Source organism: Misgurnus anguillicaudatus, chromosome 6 (genome assembly GCF_027580225.2).
Source record: "Misgurnus anguillicaudatus chromosome 6, ASM2758022v2, whole genome shotgun sequence".
In the NCBI taxonomy this organism is placed as follows: Eukaryota; Metazoa; Chordata; class Actinopteri; order Cypriniformes; family Cobitidae; genus Misgurnus; species Misgurnus anguillicaudatus.
Window position 1 is genome coordinate 20,230,665 of NC_073342.2, and position 11,455 is coordinate 20,242,119.

General features: G+C 34.1%; 1 protein-coding gene across 1 annotated transcript; it reads left to right on the forward strand.

Moving 5' to 3' along the window:
* The first annotated feature begins 294 nt into the window (after positions 1-294).
* Positions 295-10,401, forward strand: mxh (myxovirus (influenza virus) resistance H). Its single transcript, XM_055192680.2, has 14 exons — positions 295-632; positions 818-878; positions 961-1,157; positions 3,376-3,513; positions 3,994-4,148; positions 4,348-4,486; positions 4,932-5,130; positions 5,700-5,778; positions 6,961-7,083; positions 7,166-7,298; positions 8,955-9,113; positions 9,200-9,276; positions 9,350-9,607; positions 9,732-10,401. Exons 2-14 carry the CDS (start codon positions 826-828, stop codon positions 9,954-9,956), a joined length of 1,935 nt encoding a protein of 644 aa, XP_055048655.2. The 5' UTR covers positions 295-632; positions 818-825; the 3' UTR covers positions 9,957-10,401.
* The last annotated feature ends 1,054 nt before the right edge of the window (positions 10,402-11,455 follow it).

The following is an 11,455-nucleotide window of genomic DNA, read 5'->3' on the forward strand; positions in this document are numbered from 1 at the left end:
ATATATATTTATATTTATATATATTTATATATATATATTTATATTTATATATATATTTATATTTATATATATATATATATATATATTTATTGCAAACAAAAAAGCAGAATATGGTTAAATCCGAAATGTCTAAACTAAAAGAGCCCGGAAAATTTCTTTTATTGTAACATAATGTAAATGATTTACTGAAACTGCACATAAGTTCAGCACCTGCTTCCTCATTCTGGACAAGACCATGTAACTTAAATATGCAAGACAGTGAATGTTTCAGTCATTTATTTTGATTAAAAAATTGTGTCGTCACGTGAAATAACTGCATACACATACAAAGAGTGTCACAAATGACCTGGTTCCTGTAAAATGCTTTCCTTAACTATATGAAAATGTTTCCACATCCTATAATATTTGCATTATGTCTTCCCTTATTTCTTTATAATTAACTCAAGGTCAGTTCAAGTGCTGACCACGTCCTATTTGTAAATCTAAATTCTGCTTATGAGTGGTATACTATTGTTCTCCTCGGAACTCCCCTTGACCTCATATCGGCAGTATATAAGGTTTATATGATGCATTTGAGACCGATTTAGCAGAAGTACTGCATATCTTTACTTATATTCTGAAGTCTGCATCAGGCAAGTACTTTGAAAGGAATTGTATTATTTATGTGTGATTGTAGGTGCAATAAGTCTTATGCAAACAACTTGCAGTATAGCTTATACATATGCAAATAAATGTATTGTTTCTTTAAATTAAAATGCCTCAATTCAAACACTTTTTAATCTAAAACACAAATTAAATGAATGACATTTCCTTTTAGTAGTCATCATGACCAGCTCACCTGAAATTTTGGATTGGGGTGAGGGATCAGATGAAAATGGGTAAGAAAAACTTCATTTAAGCTAAAAGATATCTTGTACTATATATCAACAATTCTGTAAAATTTAACTCTTTGAAATTCAGTGTAGAGAACAGTGCGATCTTTCTGAAACAATGGGAAGCACAGGTTCGGCCTTACATTGAGATGATTGACTTCATGAGGACAATTGGCATTGAGAAGGAGTTTGCGCTGCCCTCCATTGCAGTGGTGGGAGACCAGAGCTCGGGGAAAAGCTCTGTTTTAGAGGCATTATCAGGAGTGGCTTTACCACGTGGAAGTGGTGAGTTGTATGGCTAAAATACTGTTAAAAAAAGTCAAAATAATGTATCCCAGCTGTCACTGGGGCAGTACCCATTAAAAAGGACCTAATACAGATACATTTGGTACTATATGTACATCTGAGATACTTATATGTATCTTTAAGGTACTAATATGAACCCTTTCGGTGCAAAGCTTTTTGTAAGGGTACCACTACCGCCCCAGTGACAGCTGGAGTAACAATTTTTCTGACAGTGTATAGTGTCTCAAAACACATAAATGTCATATGAGATACATATAACTGTGAGGCAGGGCCGGAGTGGGACTCATTTTCAGCCCTGGAGTTTCATGCCTTAGACCGGCCCACTTTAGTTCACGACTGACTATTAAAATAATATCTTTAAACCCTCAGTAGTATAAGTCTGCAGTAGTGCACTGTTCTCTGCAGCCTTGCAATTCACTGTATTTTTCAAATATGTAATTTCATATTCCGTGCAAATGCAGTAAACAATTATAATTTTTGCCATAATCATGCAGCTCTACCATAAGACCATATATTACTAAAGTAAACTTATTCAAAAACTAAAGGAAACAAATGTGTTTGTATTTTCCTCTATATTTCTTTTTCTAAAAAATGGTGAGTCTTGAGATTAACTGTTGGGTTGATAACGTTTGGAAACCCCTGATATACAATACACAAGATTTATCAAGTATGCATTGGAAACAAATGGAAATAATCTGTATCTTTTTTTTTAGTACTTAGATCATGTCTATTGCTAAATAACGTAGGCCTACATTGTGTTAAAAAAAGAAAACATCATGGATATAGCCTACTTTTGAAACTAATGAGTTTTGCATCAAATAGATTTTTGTTCCTCTTGCAATAAACGATGAATAATGACTATTCATAGATAATTCATCTATGACTTGGATAAAAAAATACGTTTAGAGGCCAGCCCGTTTGTATTAAGACGCGCTCAAGTTTATTTAAAATATAATAGACGCGCGGCCGGCAAGCGCACTCAAAAGACGCGCTCAAGTTTATTTAAAATATAGACGCGCGGCCGGCAAGCGCACTCAAAAGACGCGCTCGAGTTTATTTAAAATATAATAGACGCGCGGCCGGCAAGCGCACTCAAAAGACGCGCTCAAGTTTATTTTAAATATAGACGCGCGGCCGGCAAGCGCACTCAATATAGACGCGTCTGAAACAAAACTCGTGTTCAAGTAGGCGCTTTGAAAACCAGAAGACAGCAGCACGTCCTGCGTTTCCCATGCGTTTTAGTTTAGATGTCAATGAACCCTAATGCAAGAATTCTTCCAAGTGGTCGGGACTCGGGACACAATCAACTTGTGCATAAAGCGGCGGGGACATCTCTCACCCGCAAATACGCGTCATCTCGGTGGCATGACAACACCGGCCCTCGTGGCCAAAAAAAACAGACTGGCCCACCGGGAATCCTCCCGGTTCTCCCTATGGCCAATCCGGGCCTGCTGTGAGGTGTTTATTGATTTATTTTAAGCAAAATTAACAAATATGTTTTTATTATTGTATTGTATTGCAATCTTAGTCCATAATAATTGTTTGCTAATTTTTTCTGAGAATACAAATGCTGCTTGGTTTAATATTTTGTGCAGTGAAATCCATATTTTCTAAGGGTGATTTTAATGTTCATAGACTTTCTGGGAACAGAATATGTATTATTACAAGTATAAGTCCTGTCTCAGAGGTAAAGACTGATGCAATTACTCTATACCAGAGGTTTTTAACTCTTTTGGGCCAAGGACCCCTTATGGATAGAGAGGAGGTGCAGATACCCCAGGTCCATGTAACTAATTAAGACTGGAATTACATACTTTTATGATGGTTAAATTACAAAGATCTTAAAATAATACTTTTTACATAACATTTTAAATGAACAGAATTTTGTTAATTTTATTTTAGGTTTTATTTTGGAAACTAGATGCTCCTCATTTAGTTTTTTTATTATTGGCCTATTAATGCTTTTTTTATTTATTATGCCTTATTTCATTAAAAAAAAACATTTTTGCATTTAAAATAAAATTTGGAGGACCCCCATGTAAATAACACTACGGCCCCCCAAGGGTCCCCGGACCCTCTGTTGAAGACCAATGCTCTATACACTGAGATAACAGACTGCATGGGCTATACTTTCACTATTCAATTATTAACTATTTCCTGCTTGCTTGTACATAGACGTCCAATTTGTTTCTCTCAGGTATCGTCACTCGCTGTCCATTGGAGCTTAAACTCAGAAAGGTAAATATTGGAACAGAATGGACAGCTGTCATTTCCTACAAAGAAGTCCGAGAGACGTTTCATGATCCCAAACAAGTTGAAGGTTTTGTTAGAAGAGGTGAGGATTTATTCATAATCCAAGTATCTATATGCTTGTAAAACATGCACGTTGCATGCGTTATGAATTAGGGATGCATAACGATTAATCTATAACAGAATAAAAGTTTTTGTTTACATCATTTATGTGTGTGAACTGTTTATAATTACTTTGTATAGATAAATGCACACACATGCATGTATATATTTAAAATATTTTTTACATGTGTATATACATTTGTATATTTATGTATAATTTATATTATATATAAATATAAATTAAATACTTAATATATATTTTTTCTTGAAATTATACATGCATGTGCATATTTATATATAAATAACTATTATACACAGTTCACAAACATATATTATGTAAACAAAAACTTTTATTCTGCTATACATTAATCGCAATTAATCATTATGCATCCCTATTATGAATGAAATCCAATGTAACAGTTAAATGTTATTGTAAGTATCAGTACTGTAATGTCGTTTATAGCCCAGAATATGCTTGCTGGAGATGGGGTAGGAATCTGTGATGATCTCATCAGTTTAGAGATTGCATCACCTGACGTGTGTGACCTCACACTGATCGATCTACCCGGGATAACAAGAGTACCTGTGCAAGGTCAACCTGAAGACATTGGAGACCAGGTGACTTTTACTACAATATAACTTTTTTTGCACTATAGTTTGTACACTTACTGTGCATGTCATACTCACATTTACATAAATGCATTTGGCAGACGCCTTTATGCAAAGTGACTTTTCAAGCTATACTTTTTATAATCTTCCCAACACTTTCCAAGAATGGCCTGACTGTTCTCCTGAATAATTTTTTTGAATGTTGCAGATTAGGCGCCTGATATTAAAATTCATTGAGAAGAAAGAAACCATCAATTTGGTTGTCGTTCCCTGCAATGTTGACGTTGCAACCACAGAGGCTCTTCGAATGGCACAGGGTGTGGATACAAATGGCTCAAGGACTTTAGGTATAACTTTAACAATCTGTTTCTAACAATACCAGACCATTAACAATAATAAGAAACAAACAAACTTATGTGAAGTAATCCTAGTGAAGTTAAAGGGATAGTTCACCCAAAAAGGAAATTTCCTTACCCTCAAACCTGTAAAGGTGTCTGCTATACACAAATGAAAAAATGTGTAATTATTTGGTTCCCAACATTGGTCAAAATATCTTCCTTTGAGTAAGGCAGAACAAAGACATCTATACAGGTTTGAATCAAATTAAGGGTGCAGTAAATATTGACATGATTTTCATTGTGGGGTGAACTAAACTACTTTGTTCCTATACAATTAAAATATAAAGCAAACAATCTACGTGCATTCACTAGTTAAGTAACTTTTGTATACTCTTTTAAATGAGGTTGAATTGCACCTTAATATCTTTGTCCAAAAAACATTTAATTTCTATAGCAATATTAACAAAGCCGGACCTGATAGATAAAGGAGCGGAGGAGGATGTTTTACAAGTTCTACAGGGTAAAGTCGTACCACTTAAAAAGGGCTACACCATCGTCAGATGTAGAGGTCAGAGCGACATCAATGAAAATGTTTCTTTGGCCGAAGCAACAAAACAGGAGACAGAGTTTTTTGCAAACCACCCACACTTCAGGTATAATGCATATGAGACCCAAGCTTAAAGGAACAGTATGTAAAAAAATGTATATCAATTAATCATAAAATGTCCCTGATATGTCACTAGACATTAAGAAATAATTTTCATTTCAAATACTTATATCACTGACAACAGTGGTATGACCAGGATATTGTCATTTAAAATGTAGAGTTGCAGCCCCTAAACTGATGTTTATGTTGTCATTTTGTGTATTGGCCACCAGTTGTATGATTGCAGTACCAGTTTTAGCCACTAGTTTTGTTATTGCAATACCAGTTTTGGCCACAATCCTACATACTGTTCCTTTAAGTCATTTTCTTGTATGTACTTTTTTCTAAATAAAATCATCTTACATAATGTAAAGCACATTGTGTGAAAATATAACCTTGCTATCTTTCATATACTTGAGTCAAGGATTGAAATCAATGTGAAATCAAACTTTGATGCTTCCAATCTCATAATAAGATTTCACAGACAGGGTCACGTTTAAGTTTAAGCTATATATACAGTATTAGTCTATTATTTATGTAATGTCCAAAGTCATTAACGAGTGTTTCTTCTATCAGTTATCTTCTTGATGAACAAAGGGCCACAACAAGCCACCTCGCAACCAGACTCACTAAAGAACTAGTTGAACATATCAAGGCAAGTTATAATATTTTTTTGGGGGGAGGGGCGGGCACATTTAGAAATACATAGCTAATGTAGAGCACATTTTAAAAAAGCAGAGGCTGACCAAAGTGCTGTACATCAATAAAAAACACAATTCAATATCTATAAAAACATAAAAACAACCTGGGTGATTCTCGCGAAATTAAACTTATGAGGTGTCATTAAACATTTCGATTAAAAAGGAAATGCTATCAAAATAAGCATACAGTTACAAACATCTCTTCATGCACTATTTTGCACATGATTTCAAATGACATCATAGAAACCAATGTAGTTTTTTTTCCACATTTAAGGGGAAAATTGTCATTACCGCAACGTGTCCATGACTTTGGTAATTTGACATGGAAATATTTATAATTAAGAAATCTAAAAAAAAGCATGTGCATGTTATACTATAAACATTTACAGTAAAGAAACATGTGGTATTTGGTGATCATTGGTAAATGTAGAGACTATAATAAGGAATATAAATGTGTCCAAGAAAAATTTTCTCATCCTCCGCAACAATTTTTAATCATTGTTTAAGGCCTCAAGGAACTAACATTTTCAAAAAAAAAAAATAGTTGGAAGGGACATAATTGACTGTGATACTCAAGATGACTACCAGGTAAGCAGTTCATATTTTTTCTCTCCAGATAAAAGTTGAAATTTTTTTGTCATAGTACAACTTATTAGTTCTCATTACCGAAACATGAGTTTGTAAATGCATATATTTAATGTAATATCATGTTGCGGTAATGATCATTTTTGATAACGATAATCTAAACAATTTTAATAATTCTATAGGAAATATTTTTTAAATCCTCTAAAAATAATGGTTATAGTAAATTCAGACAATAATCTTATATGTACAAAAAATATTGGCTTCAGTGGCTTTAAAAAAATCTGATGCTGGACACCTTTTAAGTCTGGATTTCGTGAGAATCACCCACATGCTAGGAAGACAACCACTCTTATAAAAATCAGGAAGTGTTAAAAGCCAAGAAAAAGAAACAAGAATGACTTGAATATGGCAGGGGCCAGCCTGATATGTAAAGGTAGGCTATTCCATAGTTTGGGCGTCATTGAAAACAATCCCAGGGCAAGTAAAACTATTATAGTTGAATCAAACCATTGTTTATTATTGTTCAGCTCTGATTTCTAAATGTTTTACAGGCTTCCCTTCCATCTTTAAGTGAGCAAATTCATGTCAACTTGAGTTCTTTGAGGGTTGAGCTAAAGAGTTATTCTGACGGTCCTCCTTTAGAACCAGAAAAAATGGGACCGTATCTTAGCAAGGTAAGCACAAACAGCCGTTTATATTTTGTAATTTCTAATCTATATAGAACTTCAACAAACTTCTGTTTCTCTGTACGATTAGAAAATCTTGGAGTTCAGTGACCAGATAAGCGAGTTGTGTAGAACGGGAGAATCGGACAGTGGAAATCTTTACTCGCTCCTTCGTCCGGTGTTCAAGAATTGGGAATCCCTTCTGAGTGACTCCAAAGCATTGTGTACGTCATTGTGCATGTCATGTAACACTAAATTTTAAAGAATCAGCGACTCTATTATTTTTTTAAAGCAAAATCTTCATTTGTGAAGGTTCTCTGTACTATACACTGTAAAAAATATTTATTGTTGCCCTTAAGCTTTTAAGTTTAATTAACTTTTTTAATCAAATTTATTTAATCTTTCTTAGGGAGGAGTTATAAATTATAAAAAATAAAGTTGAATTAGCTAATTTGTATAATTTATAGCAACTCCTCACTAGTCAAGAAAGTTGATATAAATTGTAATTGTAAAAAGTGCCACAAGAACAGTTTTGGTCACTTTTTTGACATCTTTTGTTTCATGCAAGAGAGTTAATAGAGTAAAGTGTGTAATTTGTTCACCACTAAATGTCACCAAATGGAGCTGCAAACCTATTGCAAACAGGTTTTACAAACACATGCCTTATCTTGTACACTGTTCAACATTTCTGTAGAAATTACAATATTACTGGGAGCAGTTTCACAGTAACTTACTGTAGATTTAAATTTATGTTATTTACTGACAACAGTTTGTTCAAAGTTAAATAAACATTAAACATTAAAGTCTTTATCTTTACAGAATAAAACTAAAATAACAGCCTCAGGCAAAGCGTTCTGGGAAACAAAATCTGAAGCAAATAACAGAAAATAGTTGATGTGGATTTTTGGTTCCCAGAATGCTTTCCATGAGGTTGTTATTTTTACAGTAAAATAACATATTTTATTAATATTTACATAAAATGTAAATAACATAAATTTAAATCTACGGTAAATTACTGGCAAACAGCTGCATAACTACAGCAATTTATTACAGCTTACCATCCCGTAGTTTAAGCCACAGACTCAAAATGTTTACACTTTTGGGGGAAATCAGCACTTCGTTTGTTTTACATTCACTGTAACAAAAAATCCGTAGAAATTGCAGCTGGGTTGCTGGTAACTTACCTTAGATTTAAATTAATGTTTTTTACTAGCAACATTTTGTTCAAGGTTAAATGAACATTGAACATTTACAGGTCTTCGTCTTTACAGAGTAAAACTAGAAAAGCAGCATCAGGCTAAACATTCTGGGAAACAAAATCTGAAGCAAAAAACAGAAAAAGGTTGATGATGATTTCTGGTTCCCAGAATGCTTTGCATGAGGCTGTTATTGTATAGTTTTGTTCTGTAAAGATAAAGACTTGTTGATGTTTGGAATTTATTTAACTTTGAACAAACTGTTGCCAGTGGATAGCATGGATTTGGATCTACGGTAAGTTACCGGCAACCCAGCTGCAATAAGATTGTAATTTCTACCAATTTTTTTTACAGTGTTTATTTCCCTTTTTATACTAAATTAAAATCGGAAAAAGTATTTCAACATCCCGAAATCACACACTTCACATTTAAGCTTATAATTTCAGTTCAGTTATAGCTATATACATAGTCATTTTTCTAATTCTCTGTTCTCCACATAAAATCACCTATATGATGTAAAATACAAATGACATAAAATATAACCTTGATATCTTTAATATTGACTAAGTAAGATCATGTCAAAGATTGAATCAAACTTTTATGCTCCTAATCTCATTGGATTTTACAGACAGTGTCACATAATAATTTGACAAAATTACCACTGTATGTTTTTTTTTACATTAGTCCGAGAGTCAGTAATGGAGATGATAAATAATTATGATGAAGCCCATCGTGGGAGAGAGCTAGTGACCTTCAGCGACTACTGCGTGTATGAATCTCTGGTGAAGAAACATGTTGGAGATCTTAAACAACCGGCTCTGGATACACTGAAACTCATTCGAGGTAGATATTTAGACCTAATAATAGATGTGTATGCATCATTTTAATTTGATTGACAAAAATGAATCCAATTTAATATAATCCTGTAGGTATTGTACAGAAGGAGTTTAGGGTCATGTGTGAGATGTCCTTCCCAAACTACCCTCATTTGAAACACATAATATTGGTAAGTTCAAATTTCAAACAATATTTCACATAAATAGATGCCATTTTAATATTTCATGCACATACTTCTCCAGAACCAGATTGATGACATTCAGTCAAAGCAGGAAACCAAAGTGGAGAAGAGGATCTACGAATACATTAAGATGGAGAAACTTGTGTACACACAGGATCCTATTTTTACCCAGAAAGTTGTGGATTTTAAATTTGTCGAAAGAAGACAAGAGTACGAATCCATCTCTTTAGATACTGGCAAAGATGCAACCTCCCCCCAAAACTGTGCTGTTTTTGACACCAGAAAACTGACACCCGAGAAACTTATCATCTACTATGAGGTGCAAATAAAAATAATGAAATAGTGTAAAAGTGAAGTGTAATCTACATTTAAATTTGATCAACAATACTTTTTTAGTTGGTTGTAATTAACTAAACCTCTCATGTTCTCTTAATCCAAACTAGATTGTGTATCAGCGTCTAGCCGACTATATTCCTATGGTGATCCTGCTGTTTATACTGAAAGAAGCTGCTGTGATTTTGCGAGCTCAAGCCATGGACCTGCGGGATGGAGCTGATGTTGTGAAGCTGCTGGTGGAGGATTCAGATGCTGGGAGACGGAGAACAGATTTATATCAGCGTATGGAGCGACTGCGTATGGCACAAGAAAGGATCAGTGTGTACCTCTGAGACAGAACTATAACGTTTTAAAAGAGAGCTGTCATTGGACTTGTATGTCTTTGCTTTTAATCACTGAAAGTAAAAAGCTTTAAAAAAAAATATGGCCACGTTAAAAATTTACTCAAGTGAATATTAAAGAGAAGATGAAAATATGTACATGTTACTTAAATGTGTTCATGTTTGAGCTCTTGTTTTTATGTAAATGTTGTTTTACCAGCTGAAATCACATGCGACCAAATTTCTCAATGGTGCGTCTTAAAAAATCTTATGTTGCACCGGTGTAACCAAGCGTTTGAGGGAAAAAGCCGTGGTCCAGATGTACGTGTGTGTACGTTTAAAAATGCGTGTGCGCTCCAGTCAGACAGAGAGAGGTGAGTAGCCGTCAAATAAACAGAGTGGATGTAGCCGCGGATGATAAGAGAAGAGCAAAAGAACAATAGGCTTTGTGCCCAGCTGAACTTCAGCCAGCTCCTTGTTTCCTGTCTGCCATTGTTGGACAAACTGATTAATCCAGGTGTGCCTGACCTCAGTAGTCACAACAACAATAATCAGACATACCTGGATTAGTTTGTCCAGTGATGGCGGACAGGAGGCGGGGAGCTGGCTGAAGTTTAGGAAGTAGTGCTGCTGGGTATAAAGCCTATTGAAACTTGTTCGTTAAGAATGTTAAGTTAAGGCCTGATCTGTCCGAAGATCATAAACCAATGCTCTGACATCAACCTCCAGTCACATCAGCCCTGGTCCGAAGACGGCATTATGTATTTAACCTGAATTTCAATTTTTGACATGACCTTACTCAATCAATATTAAAAATGAAAATGATTTGCTTATGTGATTGTATCTGATAACACAATAAACTGTGTTGGGCTCATTGTAAATGTATGTCACTCAATACTTTTTTTAAATGTAATACTATAACTTTATTATTTTTTTCAAAGAGTAATTATTTACAATTGTTATATTATGTTACTTTTACTGATGATAAGACACAATCTTTTAAATAATTTCTGTTACTTAGTTACTTAATAAAGCAACAATAAATACATCTGCAACAGGAGTATAAGTTTAAACAGCCAAACCCACAGAAAATGCTGAAAAATATTAGCTAACAGAACACCCTAAACTGTTTAGTTTCCATATGTAACACCTTTATGTTTGGTTTATGCTCTACTACCATAATATAAATATCCTCCTTCTCTTTCTTGGTTGTCCAGAACAGAGGTTTAATGTATTTGCATTACTCAGTCTGAGGGTGGCGCTCTAATGTTAATTGGCAGGCTTTACAGTCATCTACAGTATATGAAGCTATGTTATACACAATGTAATGTATTATGATTGTTTATGACTATTGATTTAGAATGTTGTGAATAAATTCAGGAGAGGAAAACAAAACTACATAAATTATCAGAACATCTATCCAAGTAACCGAGTGTATAGGGAACTGGCTTATTTAACAAAAACACAAACAAAATACAGGCTTTTCTATTTGTTTTATCATTTATAATAAC